The 20,715-nt window shown below is 39.6% G+C and overlaps 2 protein-coding genes across 5 annotated transcripts in view; one reads left to right on the top strand and one right to left on the bottom strand.

Annotated features, from left to right (window-relative positions):
- atp8b3 (ATPase phospholipid transporting 8B3) overlaps positions 1–20,715 on the top strand; it is a 61,640-nt gene that overhangs the window by 16,168 nt on the left and 24,757 nt on the right. For 2 of the 4 annotated variants that reach the window (XM_037770981.1, XM_037770984.1), the window contains exons 3-8: positions 9,899–10,044; positions 16,852–17,103; positions 17,312–17,400; positions 17,681–17,745; positions 19,606–19,697; positions 19,862–19,975. In XM_037770981.1, the coding sequence (XP_037626909.1) occupies positions 17,721–17,745; positions 19,606–19,697; positions 19,862–19,975 (231 nt within the window). In that variant the 5' untranslated portion in view covers positions 9,899–10,044; positions 16,852–17,103; positions 17,312–17,400; positions 17,681–17,720. Of the gene's footprint in view, positions 1–9,898; positions 10,045–16,851; positions 17,104–17,311; positions 17,405–17,680; positions 17,746–19,605; positions 19,698–19,861; positions 19,976–20,715 lie in introns of all 4 variants that reach the window. The other 2 variants (XM_037770982.1, XM_037770983.1) reach the window with 2 other exon arrangements.
- si:dkey-172o19.2 (nuclear factor interleukin-3-regulated protein) lies at positions 1,840–5,300 on the bottom strand. Its single transcript, XM_037770985.1, has 3 exons — positions 5,229–5,300; positions 4,053–4,587; positions 1,840–3,376 (listed from the first exon to the last, which is right to left on the bottom strand). Exons 2-3 carry the CDS (start codon positions 4,576–4,578, stop codon positions 2,976–2,978), a joined length of 927 nt encoding a protein of 308 aa, XP_037626913.1. The 5' UTR covers positions 4,579–4,587; positions 5,229–5,300; the 3' UTR covers positions 1,840–2,975.

The raw sequence follows: 20,715 nt of genomic DNA, 5'->3' as shown, positions 1-20,715 counted from the left end.
TGTGATGCGCTTTAGCCGTTAATGTTAAAAAATATGCACCGGAGGTCCATGTGGACCTTTTATTGTTGTTATACGGCAAAGAGGTCGCAGTCTAACCTGTACGTCTATAAAGTCATTTTCAAGCTTTAGTGTATGTTTAGACTTGTTTTCAATCTAAATGTCAGTTGTGTCCAAGGGATGGATGAAACTGTGACAAAGTCAAGAAAGTATATTACATAACTGTTTGAATTCAACAAAATTTGACATTAAACAAAGTAGAATAATATTTGCGAACTGTATGACCCGGAATTGATGATTTAGTGGACTGACATATTGCATTTTGTGTTGAAATTGATTTCCAAATTAAGATGAACCATTTAATCAGACAGTGTCTTCTTTATGTCCTGTTGCAAAGCTCCTACATATCAGCAGAAATCATGAAATACATTTTAGTTTTATTCTGTGAAGACAAGCTCAAGGTATGTTATATTACAAATGATTGTGCACAAAACCTGTAAATTGTTAAGCTTCATTTAGAATGCTAAAGAACCTTTTTGAAAAAAAAGGATGCCTTCCTTTCTAACGGGGTTAGAAATATTCGTAACGCCACTTCTGGTGTTATTTTAACCCAAAACCGTGATCTTTTCCTAAACCTAACTAGTTTTATTTAGAAAAGACTGGAGCGGTAATTGACACATGTGTGTCACATGTTGCTGGACATTTGTAGGAAAACGCACAAAAAATATGTTGTTGAAAGGCATGCTGAGCATCACGGGAAAAAAAGGGCAATTCGTGTCTGTGTACACGAATCAAATAGAATTAATTTTGTGACTATTTCACGAACTGCCGTGAGACTGTGTTGAATATTCAGGGGTCAAACCGTCTCATTAATGCACCAGCTGATATCAAAAACAAATCGTTCTAAAAAATAATTGGATCCAGCTGCCCTCGTGTGTATCACTGAATTGAAGGCTATGTGCCAAAGCATATTTCTATTGTTCTACTTCTAAAAACAAGTGAAATGTGAGTGTTTTGTCCTCCTTGACTTAGAAATCTGGGATTTGCTACCTCTTCACATTATTTGAAATTTTGTTCGAACTCATTGTTTTCTATAAAATCTGTGTAAATGTTACATAAATATAAATAACGTTGTTTACTTAATTTACTTCTAAGCTTGTTCACATTTTATCCCACAAGAAAAAATATATACATAAATACGGGAGAGGCAGAAATGTATTTATTTATTTATTTTTAAACTGTATTTTTAGGAAACAATAGCCCCACTGGTTTGAGTTCACTCAACTACCACTAATGTTGTGTTGTAGCGCCCTCTGCTTGTGGCCTCGGGAACAGGTCCTGACAGACTGCGCACCACCTGTTAACGAGGCCACTACACAATGTCTTCAGAAATGACATGATAACCATAAACACATTTTAAAGAAATCTTTTGTCACAACAGCAATAAACAAAACATTTAATGTAATGGTTGGCTTGTAATAATTCATCAGCCTGGTCTACTGTTTTATGTAATTTAGATGGATTTCCCTGCAGTGCATGCAGCAGAATAAAAGCTTTAAGGTTTGATCACAGTGTTGTACCAATGTTGCTATATGCAGCCTTATATAAATATAGTCTTAAATTAACATAAACTGCAGTAAATATTCAGGAGATTACTATATTTTGGATCATCGTGGTATTTTCTTTTTTAAAACTTTGGGATTCATTTTATTTTATTTTTCAAATGCCATTTTGGGCCTTTAAAATATTATCAATTAGTCTTTCATTTATCTAACCTTTGCTAAAAAAAAAAAAAAACAACTTGCAGAGAGCTATGATATGACATTTTAATTAATTGTAATTGTATTGATATCCTGCAGACTTTGACAAGAATTAAGTACACCAGAATGGCATAGCCAGATGCAAGAGAGGATGATGTCTCATACAGAGCTGTTAACCTACAAAATAAACGGTTCAACGTTTGGTTTTCCATTGAATCAGAGGCTGCTGGGAAATCACACAGTGTGGATAAATAAAAGGGGAATACCAAGTCACCAACTACATAGTTTCACTGGCTCAGTTGCTGATGTGTTTCTCACCACAGATAAACAGTGAAAAGGTCAAAATCTTAACCTTAATGTATGTATCTAATATACCAAATCATGACCAAAATAATGGAAAAGGAGTGACTTTTTTTTTTTATTATCTCCAGCTGTTTTATTTATTTCTTTTATATCAATATAACTGATAAATGATTTGAAATAGGCTGCATTATTGTTTCAAAAAAAAAAAAGCGTAGAGGGTTTCTGACAGCACTGGTCTGTGCGTGCAATGTAACCGCTGAGAAAAACACATTTGAAACCACAGAAAGTCAGACAGTAAATCTACAGTGTAGGTTGCATTAAAATATTGTTTATACACCTATAGGCTATACCGAGCAAATATGACATAATACAAAAAAATTAATTTGTTAATCTATATGCATCATAAAGTTATACACCAGCTGTGTACTATCTGTACTTCTACATGGTGCTGGAGAATGACTGAAAGAGACATAGGCAAGCTTTCTAGCTTTCACAATACCCGCCTCAGAAAGATCATGAGGATATTCTGGCCTATAGGAAGATTACAAACCATGAACTACACAAAACAACACGGTGCTTGGACATGGAAGCAATATTGATAAGAAGAAGATGGAGTTGGCTTGAACATGTATTAAGGAAACCATCTGCTGACATGACAAAAGTGGCATTGCGTTGGACACCAGAGGGAAAACGCAAAAGAGGGAGGCCCAAAACAACCAGGAGGCGAACCATCGAAGGAGAAATGAAGACGAGAGGATACAGCTGGAACAGCATTGAGAAGAAGGCAAACAACAGAGATGAGTAGAGATCCTTAGTCCTTGCCCTATGTGCCACCAGGCGCAACAAGGACTAAGTAAGTAAGTATATGCATCAAAATAGACAGTATGGCTAAACTTTGACAGTCAGACTGTCCTGTTAGCGTCCATCAGGACTGAGGTGCATCCCGAGGGGAGACGGCCAAGCCGGTGTGCTGCTGAACCGGCTCCTGAACCCCCCCTGCATGTCTGCCTCCACACCCAGACCCTGGCCCTGTCTCCCCTCGTGTATGTAGAGAGGCAGGCCTGGGTAGACGGCCGGTGGGGCCAGGTAGGAAGACCGCCAAGGCAGCAGGAAGTTATTGCACACTGCAGAGTGATTAAGATGGGGCACCTGCAGCCAGTTTCTGGGTGACAGGATGGAGGCATGGTGGAGCGTGTCAAATGCTCGGATGGAAGAAGATGCATCGGTGGAGTTGTGGATGTCATCGCTGGAGGAGACCTGTCGCTGAGCATCCATTTCTGACCTCCCTGCATCCAGGACTACTCGAGGAGAGAGGACTGAATACAAAAGAAAACCTGTTAAATTACGCTCATAGGCCGTTTTTTTACTGAACTATAATGCTTCTTAAAAAACAGCACTTTACTGCTGATCAACTGTCTAAAGTATCATCAGTAACCGTTTCATGCAATATTTTTTAAATTCTGGGACCTGATCTGCACATGTGAGGCTTGTACATTGTACATGATTGTAAAATCAGTGAATTAGCTCTGTTCTTCACTCACATGTTGTTCTGGTTTGCATTCTGTGCTTGTAGTGCAGCTATAGACAGACATTTTGGGAAAAGTGTCAACAAGTCTATTATAGCCTTTTTCCTAACAAGTGCCTTTAATTGTATTTAGTGTGACTATTCCTATGTCTGTAACCTGCTAAGTCTATTCATCTAGGCAAAAATAATGTTTATTAAAATGTATGTAAAAAATACAACCTAAATAGTGAATTAAAACAAATCAGTAAGATAATGTAGAATAAAGGTGCTATATAATGTATCTTTAAACAGTAAATTAACTGTAAAATACTGTGAAATTAATACAAAAAACAGTATTTTTCATTAACAATACAAAGCTGTAAATTTCAGCGACATAATAATAATGTTAATTTTACAGTAACATAAAGGCAACCCTGCTGCCATCAGTTCTTTACTGTTATTTTACTGGGAAATTCTTAACAGTGCACCTCTAGTTGAGCCAAAGCCGGATGCTTCTTGATGCCTCACACCCAGGACAGAAGCTGGGTTGTTGCTCCAGAGTCCAGGCTGGAAGAGTGCAGGAGAGTGAGCAGGTCTGGGTGAAACAGCTGCAGCTTTGCTCTTCTCTGCTCTCAGACTGCCGTGGTACTGCATGCTGAGCATCTGAGCTCGCAGCCGAGCGTTCTCGTCGCTGAGAGCCAGCAGCTGATTCTCCAGCATCAGGTCGCTCAGCCTCCTCTTCTCTCTGGACCTCTTGGCCGCCTCGTTGTTCTTGGTCCGCTTGTCCCAGTAGCTGGAGTCCTTCTTGTCGGTGGGGATCATCTCCCTCTTGCGGCGCGTAACAGGGCTGCTCGCCTGGCTGCTGTATGCCCGGAGACGAATGAGACGTCGAGCCAGCAGAGAGGACCGGGTCACCGGGAAGAGGAGGCCGGGGTCAGGCTCCATGTAGCCGCCAGACCTCTCGTCTGAGGAGGAGGGCTGGCACGGAGCAGCAGGGCTCCTCGAGGTGGACATGGCACTAGACTGGGGGCCATCAAAAGTTTCAATTAAACACTCATTTCATTTTTAATTAAACAACTTGTTTTATTTTATAAAAAACAGATCTTATCTTATCTCATTTTGAGGTACTATAATATTAACATTTTACCTAGGTTAGTCCATTATATATTCAGATTTTAGCCCCTTATACAAAATAAATTAGCTAATGGAATGATTCATTGAAATATTATACTACCCAATAACAGCTATACAACATTAAATATTGCATATTAGTTAATGCATTATGAGGCCTAATAATAATGAAATAGGCTAATATAACTTTACGCATGAAACAAGCCATTCTGGATATACTTTTTAGCACAAAAGTACGTTTTGCTTCCTGCAGTTGAACGTTCATTTTACATTTAAAATACATTTTACTCGAGTAAAACTTTTTTGCTGCAGGATTTTACCATGTGTAGTATAGTGGAGCACTTTGCATTAGACTTAAAGGATTCTGAATACAGAAAAGACGACAATGACGCGTCGTCAGATTTATTTTGATTACGATCAACCTCAGGTAAAATTGAGTAAGTGAGTAGATTGATTATTAGCATTAATGTTTCCCACAAACCGAGTCAGAGCTGCAGGTTAGATCGTTACAGTGTTCAACTCGCCGCACTGACCTGAATGAAACAGATGACACTTTGTGGGATGAATCTGGAACACAGGATCAACTTTGAGAAGACTTTCTTGTAATTCTGCAACACACAGTAACGCACAGAGTTTGCACTCAGATCATTTACTTAAATGTATTAAAAAGTTTGTATATGTTAACGCGCACTTACCTGTCAATCACAACATGCGGTGCTGAAGAGAGAGGAGCTGCAGGGTGACGCGTGTAATATACTGAAAGCGTGCAGCCAATCGCGTTGTGTCCTCGCTTTCTCTGTCTGTTTAATACTGTGGAAACTGATCGGCAGTGTGGTTACGATCAAACCAACAGGTGATACTGAAATGAGTCACTTTGGATCAACTGCCCTACTTACTTATTGTTTGGTTAGACTGCTGCACATCGATTCACATGATCATCCGTGCACTGCCTGCAGAACAGTGCATCTGTGCAACCCTAAGCTTTAGTTACAGCATAGCCTATATTGGTGGTTCCCAAACTTTTTTCACACATTAAGGAACCTTAAACTGACACAAACTAGACCGCAGACCCCCCATTTGATAATATGTTGTCCTCCATCTGATAGGATTTTTGCCTTTCGATGTTTTACAGAAAGTGTACAAAACAAATGACCAGAGTACATCCTGTCATTGTCAACCATAGTGAAAATAAATGATTCCCCTTTTTGCTGGGGAACCCCTTGGAATCCCCACATGGTCCCACTTTGAAAACACCTGGCCAATAACAGACATTACATGGGAGTTTGCATTAAAACAAACAAAAATACAATTTATTGGTGAGCAGTAGGCTATAGCTTATAAAAATCTGATAAATCAGACTGAATTAATAAGAAAAACTGAAATAAATGAGAGATGTTATTAGAAATGTTTATTTAGTGAGGTAATTTGAATTTGCACCATAAAGCATTATTGACATCCTCCGAAGTTGCTCGGCTCAACATAGCAACTCGTGGCTACTACGTCTCTTCAGATGAAGGACTTGTTTCATTTCAATGGAAAAATTATTTTTCGCTGAATCTGAAAGCCCAACTGGAAACCTATCTGTAACTCCTCCTCCGTATTACTGCAAATGTGCCCACAATGAAATTTAAGGAGGGATTATGAATGGGGCAGTCTAACCCCATATCAATGTATATAGGATGCTGCCAAATGGGAGCTTTATGAACTTTAAGGTTATGTGTTGCATTCTTGCTTTTCAAGATTTTTTTAAATTGGACAAATTACTTAAAGGGTCATCATTGGTCACAACACAATGCGCATTTCTTTGACACCACTTAATTTTACTTTTTATATGCCCGCGACAACGTAGTCGGGGGTATATAGCGCTCTGCGTGTCCTTCCGTCTGTTTGCGTGTCACACTTGTTTCTGGAGCAGAACTCGGAAACTATTTTACTTAGGAACTTCAAATTTGGTATGATGGTTGACAGTGTGCTCTAGTACCATTAGTTCTAAAAGGGAAAAACCCTTGGCCCTATTTTAGTAGGGGTCAAGCAGTGAGCGGGCGTATGTGAGCCATGCCCACTTCTTGCCATTTGTTTGGCGGTGCATTGCCCAATTTGTGAAGGCAAAATTCCTCACTCACATGGATGTATTATGGCAGCTTCACATGGTCCGTCACTTTGATTGGTCCATTGATTCATCTTTCAAAACTACACTTCAAAGACTTTATGTTGGCCTTAAAACCAATGAGTTCTAATTCTTTTTCTCAGCTGTTTCAGTTGGCTCTATGCTGTCAACTACAATGCAACTCAGATGTCACGTCAATCTCTTGCAATTCCCATCCATCTTCACTCGTCCAGATATCATCCATTGTATCCTTGGATAGCATTTTAGCATCTGGGATCTTCTTGTATCTTCAATCCTTGCATTTTTTTAAATATGAAAGTCTTGGAGCCTTACAGACTACAAGTATGTCCCCACCTTCCTCACCTCCTCAGTAACTGTCTGGGTGTACAGGACAGGAACAAACTGCAACAAGTTATCTTGTCATTGGAAAATACCAGAAATATCAGCTGCAAACCTGCCCAACCCCTCAAGACCTTAGCAAGTTCCGGTCAATGCAAGAAGCGCCACCGTAAGATCACGATCCACGTCTTCCATCCTGGCCATCTCCTATTTCAAGCCCTGTCATTTTGAAGACAGATAGCCGGGCATGAAAACAGCTTCTACCCCACCAAGTGGTGAAGAGACCTGATCTGAATAGCACCACCACACTAAACAATGCCACCAAAATGGAAAACCACACGACATTGTACACGATCACTCTTGTGCAGTTTGCGCTGAAGATTTCACTGTGGTTTGCTGAGTGTGGGGGCTGTTCAGATCAGTAGAGGGGGGGATATCAGCTCTGTGTTTTTAGAAAACTCCAGCAGATTTTTCTTTCTGACTCACTGTAACCACAGACGCCACAGTCAGCCATGTTCCAACAGTCAGGTTGGTCTTCCAGTAAAAGTTAATCTACAGATTTTTAAAGACATAGTAACACGTATATGTGCTTGTATTGATTCCTGCTGATTAGTTTGATGGTTTTTGATGAGAAGTAAACACATAAACATGTTCCAATACCTATACTACCATACTATTTAGTATGTCAGAAAAAAAGATATAGTATGTCCCAATTAGGGTAAAAATGGCGTCTGAATATTTGTTCTACAAAAAACACATAGGTTCGAACTATTTGAATATCTATTTTTGCGCACTATGTCCATGACACTGTGTCCTAACTGGCCGTGACCAACGCAGCACTGCACAGCAAGAAGAGCTGAACTTTTGTCGGACGCCCTATTTCTATTTATTCCTGTGGCTCGCTTTGAGAGCACCACAATAGACGAGGAACGGCTGATTGGTGAAGTTGAAATGAGGAGTTATCTATACGATACCTTTTTTTTCACTACAAAAACCTAAACAAGGTGGTAGCTGGCTGGAGGGAGATCACCTGAAGGTTTCCTACTTGTGAATCGATTATTAATTTTCATATTCGAATATAATTTTCTTTTGTCAATTCGGATATACTTTCGAATTTAGAATATTTGTTGACAGCCCTTGTACCTATACATAGTATGTCAAATGCAGTATACCAAAAATACCAGGATGTCCTACTGCATCCGGTCGCATTTTGCAGTATGCAAGCCAGTATGCTTTTCTGGCTATTCTGACCTACAATCCTCTGTGCAGCGGATATATGAGCAAGAGGGTCAAAGTTGAATTGTATGAATTGTACGCATACTGCATGCAACAAAATGTACTTTGTCAGGGCAGCTGCAGTACATACTATAAAGAAAAAAGAAAAAGTATGCGATTTCAAAAACACACACACAGGAAGGGCACATACTTGTAGCAGAAGCAAGACGGTGTATTTATAAAGGTTATGCCATCCAGTAAAAATGTCAAATGATGCAGCTAAGGGTTAATTAATAAATGCAGCACTGATATTTTAAGTTATTCAGCTTTGACTGACTGTATTGTTCAGTACTGACTGCATCTGCTCTCTTTGAGGATGACTCACTGTTAACAACTCACAACTTTCGGAAAGCATTGTGGTATATAATGGTATGCCTGCATAATGTTTTACCACAATACTTTCTCATTGCGTGGCAGCACCCACATCCTGACTGCATGTTGCAGATGATTTCTCTGTATGTGGATGATTTATCTCGGGCAGTAAATGTCCTGTTGGTTTTATGACAATACAGTGACCAGTTTAGTCACACTACTGTAAGAGAGGGAATCGCACAGCTGATTAAAGGCTGTCTCATTTACATTTCTCTCGTATGGGAAATTGTCCGAGTAACACCTTGCTGCTCATAGCTTTACCCAAAATATAGATGCAGTGGGTCTTTCTCGTGAGCCTTTGTTAAAGAATTCAGCTGGTTTTAAATTATACTTTTCTTATCGTCAAAGAATCCCATGAAAAGATGAATATCCCCAAACCAATAATGCATTCGTATTATACTTTCTCGTTAGTTTCAATACCTAATTTCTCAGCCTGCTTGTGGCACTCAGTCCATTTTTTCATACGGAAGACATCAATCTTTAAGACAGATCACAAATGTATTGTTTGATTTTTTTTTATTTGTCCTATTTACACTTTTTATGTATTTCTAACCATATTTGTCATTGGTTTGTTTAGCCAGTAGTTCATCTTAATCTGTACAATTGCAAGCACTTACTATCTAGAGTTTGTTTGTGTTAGCATTAGTTTTGCTACATTTTCCATCATTTCCTGTTTGATTGAAAACAAGTATTGTATTAGTTTAGTTGTTGTTCATTGATTTTGTTTTTAGTTTCAGTACTTTCCAGGAGTTTAAGGGAATGCCAAACAAACCTGCTGTTACGCTTGGGCTGATGTCATTAGGATGTCATGTGTTGTACCAGTAGAATATGGACGTAGTGTCCGTGGGGTCACCAATAGGTTTATGAAGAGCCGTTGTGAAGCTCAATGTGGGGGGGGCTAAGTGAAGTTGGACATTTTAACATGAGCATGGACGCCAGCAATACTCATGTTAATCCTAAATAAAAGCATTGATAACCAAATTTTAATTTGAACTATAATATTCACCATTATTTATTAAAACAACAGAAAGAAACACTGTATTTTGTTGCTTACGCAAAATGCAGCCTGTTTCATAATGAAAATGAGTCTTTCTTCTTTTTTTTTGCTAGGCCTGGCCACCCTGTACGCTCAGGGTCGTGACAAAGTGAGTGTCAATGTTTACAACATCGATGAGAGGATGAAGTGGAACTATTATTCTGGTCACGAAAGGAGGAAAAAAAACACCATGAGAGTGAATTGTTGGAACAGCAATCAGGTACATTTTTGTTCTCTCCAAGTTTGATGTCAGCAAATAACAGTAATGTTAAGTTGATGTAGTTTGCAGGTCATCTCTCGAGTATGTCTGTCTTGCTGACCTAGCTAGCTTGGCAGTGCATCTCTTGGTCTGTCTGTGTCTTGCTTGCCAGCCACTTACAGAGCTGTTCTGTGTCTTTGTGCCTGACAAAAGTGAAAGAAGTAGGGTTGTTAAAGTTAACGCGATAATAACTCAAATTTGTCTTAATGCCACTGATTTCTTTAACGCATTAACACAATTTGCGATTTTTAGGTTGTAGCAGACTCGAAGTGAAGATACTGGCATCATGTGAAACTAGAAAACCTAAGGAATACATTAGTACCAACCATGTCATACTAACTTGTTGCAAAGGAGGCTAAATAACCCTCAAAACTTACACTCAATTTTGGTGAGGATAAACTGGCATGGCCATTTACAAAGGGGTGCCTTGACCTCTGACCTCAAGATGTGTGAATGAAAATGGGTTCTATGGGTACCCACGAGTCTCCCCTTTACAGACATGCCCACTTTATGATAATCACATGCAGTTTGGGGCAAGTCATAGTCAAGTCAGCAAACTGACACACTGACAGCTGTTGTTGCCTGTTGGGCTGCAGTTTGCCATGTTATGATTTGAGCATATTTTTTATGCTAAATGCAGTACCTTTGAGGGTTTCTGGACATTATTTGTCATTGTTTTGTGTTGTTAAATGATTTCCATTAATAAATATACACATATATTTGCATAAAGCAAGCATATTTGCCCACTGCCATGTTGGGGAAAAGTCGCCAAAAGAAAACTGTGTTTTGCCGCCAGACTTATCCTTGACCTTTAATTCAGGCATCTTGTCAAGCTGGCTTCCTGCATTTTATGATTAAAATGTCAACAATGGATGATAATATCTGAGCTGTTATGCAGAAGAAGCAATGGCATGATAAAAGGGAACACTGTTCATTGTTTTCCTCCAGAAATTGTGGTCACATACTTGCATTTAAAGGTCAGGTCCATCTGCAGTCTGTTCCGTTTTTTTTTCAAATTGAAAAGCCCACTCAGCTGTTGCAAAAAGTAGGTTACCAAAGTAAGCTATTTGAACTACTAAATTAAATAAACTAAACTAGGTGAGTCAAATTCTCCCGTGTTCTGTGAGGTAAAATTACTGCTTTAGTGAATGTTGTCTGGTGGCTTTGTAGAGAGTGATATAACGGCTTCAGTTCCCTGCCTGGAAGGGCGGTCTGATGGCGAGGTAAAGCGGCTGTGAATGTCACCAGCAGAAAGACGATTTGATAGGCTTTGCTGCCAGTTAGAAACTGCCATAACATTATTTGAGTGCCTCTCAGATTTGCCCCCCACAAGACCACACAGTCCTACCAATACCATCTATACAACAGTTTTATCATTACTGACATGTTTCTGTGCACCCACACATTTCACGAACAAAATGTTACCACGCTGCTCAGATGTAAGCACGGTCAACAATGACTCAGTGACTCATAATTGGGGGTTCGTCTCAGTTTGTTCTTGTGAACTTGTTGTGATGTTGTTATGTCACCCCAACCCCTCACACACAAACACACACACTCTCCCATCAAACACCACCATGTTCTACTTTCTGCTATACACTGAAACTCCACTTCAATGGAAATACCGCTGCTTTGTTTTGGCTTTACTTAACCTATTTCACATCTGTTTGTATGTCATGTCCAACCATATACTTTACAACCCTTTTAAGGGGTTCATTTGTGGGATTTTTTTGGGGTCTGCTGGCCTGATTCCTTCCTTAACTCACAGCTGTGCAGTTAACCACTTTTTACAGGAAGTTGAGTTGAGGGTATTGCCTCTCATAGTCGGCTGCAGTGTGACTTTTGCACAGTGCCACTTGAAAACCTGTTACAGTAGTAAAGTAGGTCCCTTGAGAAAGAGGAGCATTGAGAAGCTTCCCACAGCTCAGGGCTTTCTCACACTCTATAGCGAAGCAAGGGGTGGTCTGAGGGTCACACGCTGCTGAGATCCTGTGAGATACAGAAAAAGAAGAGAACAAACATGCCCGCATGTAGTGGAAACTTGGCCTGTATTTTTAACTGTGTGATGAATCGCGGAGAGATAATGAATGTGTCTGCTTTGGGTGCTAATTGTGGTTTTGATTGTCGAGTGTAAGGTTTGTATAAAGTGGTAATTATGATGCAGTTCAAGTAGACATTTCAGTGACTCCCTCTATATAACCATCAAGATTTCAAGAAATTAATACATTTCTGATATGTAGTTTCTCGGTTACTGCAGAGGGCATTGCGTTTTTTTTAAGCCGTTTCAGGAACACGTTTGTTCATATTTCCATTTTGTAATGTACAAAACATGGGGAAGTAAAACTTGTCATCTCCTCCTCTTGTGTTTTTCTCACTGGTTGCTGATGCTGCGGTAAGAATGTGAATCTTAGCGAGATGTGACCCTCAGTCAGTTCCAAGAACTTAATTGGTGTAGAAATAAATAAGAAGTGCTTCTAATGATGGCAGCGCTTCGGTCTTGTTTCCAGCTGGCTCATAAACTGGCACGAGTAATGTAAGATTATCTTAAGATACTCACTGTTTTTGACTTGCCAGTTTCTTATTTTACTACCTCTAGCCGGGACAAAACTAGGAGTATCTTTGCTTTGCCCTACCACAATCTGCGCTGGCTAGACATAGCTTTTATGTATTTCCTTTTTAGCTATAAGAGTCTCAGATGTACAACAACATGTATATTTATTTATTAATAATAGTAATAATAATTATAATAAACTTTATTTGTATAGCACCTTTCATACAAGAAATGCAGCTCAAAGTGCTTAACAATAACGACATTACATGCACTCAGTGCTTCACATGAAACCATAAGATGGAAAATAAAACCAGAAAAAACACATGAACGATAAAAGATAAAATTAGTGACTTAGACAATCTGCTAAATGCAAAACTGTGGGTTCCTCACCCTACATCAGTGACCTAAACAGTTGCTAAACAGCAAACTGTACAGATAAGGGATAAGTTCACACTTTTTCAAGTCTTTCTCAAAACATTACTCACATGTCTTAAGGGTGTTAATTGCTGTAATCGTTCCTCTTGTCCATACTGGCTGTGAAGAGATTCCTTCCTAATGTTATTCCAATGTAAGTGAAGGACAACAGTCCGTTTTAGAAGATGCCAGCTTAATTTTAGGGCTGTGTATTGGCAAGAATCTGGCGATACAATACGCATCATCATTTTTTTTTTTTTTTATAAAGGGACTGTTTGTAACTTTTTAAGCGTATAAATGTAGCGAGTCGCCACACATGCGCGTTCGCGTGTGGCCACTGCCTCTCCTCCTCTGCCTGCCTGCCTTCACTCAGACAGCGCGCGCGTTCTCGCTCAGCTCGCTCCACCTCTAGACGTGAACGCGCGCTCACTCCACACTGCAGAAGAGTTAGTTTAGCTCTGAGAATATCTAGTGAATGTACAGTGGACGTTTGTGCAGAAATATATGCTGCAGCTCCTCCAGACCAACAGAGGCTTCCCGTTTCTTGTGAAGTGACGGAGCTCCTCAGCGAGTAATGTTATCGTCTCGTTACCGACCGGGTGCCGGTGTCTCCTCTGCTCTCTCCGGCTGCTGGCGGAGAGAGCAGGGAGACACGCTGCAGAGCCCCGCTGCTTCAGCCTGCGCTGAGGCAGGAAAAGCCAACACTAAGATCAGATCTAAATCATGTTCATGGAGAGACCTTCATCTGGTCAGCTAACATTACTGCCAAGCAGCTGAAATATAGAGTGATATTGTGGTTTTAGCTGACGTGTGTCACCTCACTGTTTTGAGCGATGCTCGTTCAGGTATATTTAGAGCGAGCAAGCGCGAGCCCGACGCTGACTTTCGTTGATTTTGCGGTCACAGGTGTCGCTGTTAAGAAGCATTTCTGAAAGTTACAAATAGTCCCTTTAAATCAAATTTTAGGAAAACTGTCATAGGGCGGCTGTGGCTCAGGAGGTAGAGTAGGTTGTCCACTAATCGGTTGGAAGATCGGTTGGAGTCGAGTAAGAGCAGATTTGGATGGTTTGTAAGTCAAAGGATCCTTTGCCAAGCTACTTAACCCCAAATTGCTCCCGAAGGCTGTGACATCGGTGTGTGGTTGTGCATTAGATTAGATCCTGATGGGCAGGTTGGCACCTCGCATGGCAGCCTCTGCCATCAGTGTATGAATGTGTGTGTGTGTGTGAATGGGTGAAGCGCTTTGAGTGGTCAGAATACTAGAAAAACTCTATATAAATGTAAGTTAATTTACCATATAAAGAACACACTGCCATATGCATAAAACATCTAATATCATAACACTACTTTTTGTGCAATCTGAGCCACTGTCTGCCACAAATCTTTGCATGTAAACTATTAACTAAATAGCAATAGTGTTTTTGAGGATCAGTACAGTATCACAAAACATAATATCACAATACTCAAGTGTATTCATATTTTCTTACACCCCTACTTGATTTGGCTAACTTAGACTGCTGAAGCCTTGTTTTTTTGCTTTAGCTAAACTTTGAAATGTGTTTTTGCACAGAATGAGGACTGTGGATTTTGTCCCCCATCTCTTACATTTGAATCACGTTAGGAAGGGATCTCTTTACGGCTAGTATGGACAGGAGGAATGATTATAGCGACGATTGTTTCAATGTACATAGTGAGTAACCTGTTATTTAAGTGTTTTATTTATGTTACAGACTTTTGCTTTAAGATTTCATTTCAGTTTAATATTTGGCTTGGATTTATTATCACTTGAATTGTGATTGTGAAAGATTGTTTTTTTGTATCTTATTTAGTAATATATAAATGTTTGATATAGCTTGATCCCCTCTCTAGTAGAATAGAAATTTGTGACAGTAACCCACCGACCCAAACAGACCATTCTGCTGCGTGTTTAAAGTTGTGAGGTTTGGCAGGTGTGATGGGCAACAGTTAAACTGTGGTGGAAAAGCCTGGCCTATTGACTGTCATTGTTTTTGTAGACCTAAAGAGCACTCGTGCCACGCCATCGACACGTCTCCCTAACCACTGTGCTGCGCAGCCCAGCTGTAAAAATAGATAGGAAAGATCGCCCTAGATATGCACAAGCACTCGCATACACACACACGTATTAGACGTAAGATACACACACCTTCAGCTGTTGATATGTGGCATTTGTGGGGACAACCTCACTTACAAAGGGGAAGAGAAATGAGACAAAGAGATATGAAACCACAAATAGTACATTTAACTGACATTGAGCGAACATGTAAATTCAGCGAGCTGCCTTTTGTTCAGGTGCCATTGTTGTCAAATTCACCCTTTTTGACCTTCATGTGATGGTTACATTGCAGTGGGTGATTACCTCCACCAGGTGGCATTAGATTCATGAAGAAGGCAGAAAGGTTAAACTACAGCCCTTAAATAAATAATGCATGGCTTGACTTTTATCTAAAGACAAAGATTAGTTTGAATAAAATCAGCTATGTGAAAAATACTTATATATTAATGTTGTCTTAACTGAGTGACTGCATATAGTGTATGTACCTTTTGAACTGAATTCAAATACTTTTACCTTTATATACTGTAACAAACTGTTATACCTCTGTGTGTAACTGTACATATTATTCTCCTCTATACATACTACATTCCTGTCTACACCTCTGTATATATATTTTATTCCTTCTCATTATTACATACTACATTCCTGTTTACACCACGGTGTACATATATTACTTATCATCATGCATATACATACTATATCCTGTTTACATTCAGTTTTCTCATCTGAAATACTGTCAGCAACTAAATTACAAATTTACATTACAATTTTATATTTACTTATGTTTATATTTATTGTAACGGCATTATCTAATGCCATAGATTATCATTTTGCTTTTACATTTACTTGTGTGATTTCCCCCTTTATATATACTTATATTATGAACATTGTTGAAGGAACTTGAGATCAAAGATTTTCATTGCCAATTACTGCTTTGCTGGAATTGACATATGACAAACAAACAACCTTGAACCTTGAAATACTAAAAAAAAAAAAATAGATACCTTTTCTGTTTGAGAACATATGAATGAAAGCTGTCATTTTTAAAAGATTTGGTTCAGTGTTTCATTTTAATCTGAAAGTATGTAATTTATTAATTTAACACTAGAAGCCAAGCCACACTTTATTCTCAATGTTTTTGTTTGTTTTTTGTACATATAGCACAAAGAAAACTGCGAATAACTTCAGTTATGTATAAAGTATCATTTTTGAGTGTTTTTGGAGGCACACTGTTAATTAGGTCAGGGGCATTTACTCATTCAACATAACATAAACCTGAGTGGAAGACTTATTTAAACTATATTGCATAATACACATCTTTTGTCAGATTAGATTTCTATATATGTTAAAATATAGTGATAATAATGTGTATATATAGAGAGATTGCATGGGAAAGGACAAAAAAAAACCAGTAAATGAGAACTTGAGTTAGGTGTTAGCCCAGTCTGAATGCAAAGTTTTACTGCTTCCACATTCCTGTAAACCAATACTCCCACTGTATCAACATTACCATAGTTACAAAGGCTTTCTAGGACACTGAAGTTATAAAAGTTCACCGAGTTAGTATGTCTTGAATCTTAGTCGGTTGTAGTTTGCTCCCAAAGACTAAAAAAGTTTCTGTTTTTACAGTTTAATAGCTGCAGTAAATGACATAAACAAAACAGTGATTTGATATGCTTATACTCCGCTGGCCTTGTTGCCCCTCCTCCATTCCTCTCCCTCTCCTCAGGTAAGGTGCTCGGGGAGTTCAGTCGGTGATACCGGAGCCTACACCTGGGAGCGAGAGGAAGGCGTGGCAGGGAGCATACAGAGAAAGGAGGGGGGGTGGATGAAACAGGTGTCTGTGAGTGTTATGAAAAACAGCGAAAGAATGGTTATGAAAACAACCATGTTAAACTACATCTGTGGTCGGTACGAGCTTCGAGATTGATGGCTCAGCTGTGTCACCTGACTGCACGGACAGGACTGGCTAACAATGCAGGTAAGTGATGTGCGTTATGTATACGCTGCTGCTTCTGATTCATTTCAACAACACAGCTACTATTAACAGCTTTACAAACAGGATCCATTAATAGTAATAGAGACTATTTAATGTCAGGCTTTACTCTGTTTATTAATTTGTTGACAAATGTGGTTAACAACAGGTAAAATATAACGTGACTCATCAATCTCTATGTTTGTCCTTGCAGGTTTGATTCAGATGTTTGGATCTGAGCAGCCTCGGCTCTCTCTCACCAGGATCGCTCGTCCGGCTTCCAGCAGAGATTCAGCCAGAAGAGTTGGTACATTTCTGAGTATTTCATCATATAGAAAACAAGCCTCGAGTTGCCTTCGATTCACCTTAGTAGCATTTAATCAATGTAATCAAATGGTTAATTGAGGACGGGTAGAGGTTTGTAGAGCCGCAAGTCTGTTTAGATCAGCATCAGTGATTTATAACCGTTTGTCTGTTGTGCCATGGTATAGGTAAGCGAATAGGTAATGAGTTACAAGATTGTTAAGTGTATCTTAGAGAGTGACACAAGCAGCCATTTCACTCTGTTGTCTCCTTCGTTTAGCATAACCCACGTCTACAAACATTGGAGTCTCCTCTGCATCATGGCCAAGGAAAGTTTTGAATCTGGTACGTCTCTTTTCATCTCCATCCTTCATTTTCCTTTTTCTTCACTGTCTCGTTATCTCACTGTGTTTACTGAGACACATTCAGAGGCCAGTAGAGTTTTTGATGTGTCATGAAATGTACTATGACATTCAAATCCATGAACACAATCTATCACTGTCATATTTACAGTATGTAGGAACCTGCATGTGATCTTTAATCTAGATTGAAATCTTCTCCTATAAGGCAGTGGTTCTCAAACGTTTTCTGTCATCCCCCCTTTGGAGGAAGAAATATTTTTTTTCAGACATAAAAAACACACCAGTCTCTCCTCATCTCCCGCCACCTTCATTATTATTTATATTTATATAAATGTAATTTGTAGTGCTGTTAGATTACTGCTAGACCGCCCCGTTAATACAGTAGCATGCGAGAGAGAAAACAGTTTTTAACCGCAGTGAAACTGTTGTTTTTAAAAAAAAATACGGATTGAAGCAGAATATTATGTTAGATTAAAACATGTAGTGAATTTTGGAAATGATTACGATATCTCTGTTTTCAATAAATGTTGGCTTTTGGACTGACGAGGACTGAGGCAATTACAGTAGAGCTGTCCCGAATACCATTTTCTTGGCTTCGAAGCTTCAATGAGAAATATTCGAAGGTATTCGAATGTTTGAGGTGCGTCAGGCCGACATGTTCTTCTGTCTGTCTGTCTCCATCTCCCCTGTTTCAGTGCCCGGGACAGCGCTGCTGCCGCACTACTGTGTACACACACCCCCTTTACACACAACAAACAATGATATCCGTCTGAAAATTACTACTAATAATTATTGTTGAATATGAATAATGAATAATGCTGTGGGATTATTCCTTTTTTCATGCGCTATTTGGGGATTTATACATTATTATTACATACTTATATAAATAGATAAAAACAAAGCATTCGAATAGTGATTTGGAGGTCGAATACCATGGCAACGGTCGAAGCTTCAAAGCATTTTTGGCAATTTTGGGAATAATACGATCTCTCTTTTTTCAACAAATTTTGACTGAGGATTGAGGCAATTACAGACAGACGGAGCGCCGCATCGCTCGCTCTGTGTGTGTTTAAGAGAGAGGAGGGAAGAGAAGGTGGAAGATGGGCTAATGTTTCTGTAAGTTTAATAATAATTAGAATGTCATTGTTATGAACGAACCTTCAAGCTACTCGGTGCAGCCCTACTTTTTGATTTTTATTTTGATTACCGTCAGCTGAGCACGTTGTCTTGTTTGTCTCTGAAGCGTCGTCTGTTTTTCTTTTTGTCCCTGTCAAATATTTGTCTCTGTAAACTTACAAACTAAGTAAGTAAGTAAGTAAAACTTATTTATATAGCGCTTTTCACAGACAAACATCACAACGTGCTTTACAAGATCCTTATGCAAAACATACAAGAAATAACTCTAATAAAAATGTGGTCTATCTGTCTGAATGAACACCATAGCTACCATTGATGTATAAAGAAATCATTTGTTTACTCTTCAGCCGTGAAAAAGATTCTGACGTCAAAACATTAATTGCGCATCACATTTTCCCCCGGTCACGTGCGCCCCACCTGTCATGCCAGTTTGAGAACCACTGCTATAGGGGATCATGTTTCCTCAGCAGATGCTATTAAGAGTCATTTTTGCCTTCTTGTGGCTCTGAAAAGGCAACGCAAGACTCCCTTTGAGATATGGTTAACAGCAGTAGGCTACACTACATAGGCTTGCATATTAATACACATTCACAATAGTGCACACACACACGTCCATCTGTTGTCTGCTGATGTAAATGATACATTAAAATCATTGCGTGTAAATGGTCTCTGTGAGCTAAGATTCAGCCTAACTTGTGTCTGACAGGCCTCACATGGGAGGTGAGGGCAAACAGCCGCCACTACCACAAACACAAACAGAAGAAATCCTTGCTGTGCTTCCGCTGGGGGCGATACGCGGTGAGTCAGTCACGCATGGGTTTTCTTTCCCTCCACATGGTAACCTAACACCTGTTGGCATGCTGTTGCATTGAGGAACAGGTTGATGTGCTAATACATGTGTCTCCCTTGTGCTCTTCTCTCTCTCTCTCTCCCTCTCTGTTGCTGTTCGTGTCGGTTGCCAGGACAATGTGGTCCGCAGCTACAAGTACTCCCCCCTGACTTTCCTGCCCATGACACTGTTTGAACAGTTCCAGCGAGTGGCCAATCTCTACTTCCTCCTCATGGTGGTGTTGCAGGTCAGACAAAGACTCTGCTGTTGTCTCTAAAAAATCCTGCTTGGTTTTGAGTTCTTTTATGGACTCAGCTTTAGTCTTAATCATGTTTACAATATTATCAAGATTGTGGGACTAATATGATTTTTATTAATGAGCAGACAGTCTGAATGATGTCATGGGAATAATGCTGATATGTTACTCACACTGTGATCTACATATCCAGTTCTTTTAGATTCAATGCACCCAAAATCATATCATAGTGTGTCATGAGCTATTTGTGACCATGTGCCTCATGCAGCAACATTAGCCCCGTTCGAGATGAGCCAGGCCTGCAGAATCAATCACCGGCGATCGGGCGTACATGCATGCCGGTTAGATTTGTGTCCGACTTGATCCCGTCTTGCTCTGACGTCATGCACACGCAGGCTACGATAACCTCACGAGATCAAGGCGACCGCAGTTTTTAGAGCCAGACGCCGCAGTTGCTCTCCACAAAACCCAGGGCATGATGGGAAACACCTGGCTGTCGCCTGATCAAAGAGCTGATTGGGTCCTAGTTTTGACATCAAACACCACGTCTTGAAGAAAGTACTAACTTTCTATGTAATTCTTATATTTAACACTAGATTGTAGACTATTAGTTGTTTATAAAGCACTTATCAAAACTTTATACTCCATCTTCATTTTCTGTTAAGAGAAAAAAATAAGAGAAGTCAACTCCTGCGACCTTCCAGTCTCAAGCTTGCTTCTCTAACACAACA

The sequence above is a fragment of the Sebastes umbrosus genome, chromosome 5, assembly GCF_015220745.1.
Source record: "Sebastes umbrosus isolate fSebUmb1 chromosome 5, fSebUmb1.pri, whole genome shotgun sequence".
Lineage (NCBI taxonomy): Eukaryota > Metazoa > Chordata > Actinopteri > Perciformes > Sebastidae > Sebastes > Sebastes umbrosus.
This window is presented reverse-complemented; position numbering and strand designations above follow the sequence as displayed.

Excerpts from the sequence above, each read along its gene's own strand:
- si:dkey-172o19.2 (XM_037770985.1), bottom strand. The coding sequence starts at position 4,578 with ATGTCCACCTCGAGGAGCCCTGCTGCTCCGTGCCAGCCCTCCTCCTCA. Across the intron at positions 3,377-4,052 it reads CGGCTTTGGCTCAACTAGAG|TCCTCTCTCCTCGAGTAGTC; the intron begins GTGCACTGTTAA and ends TTTTGTATTCAG.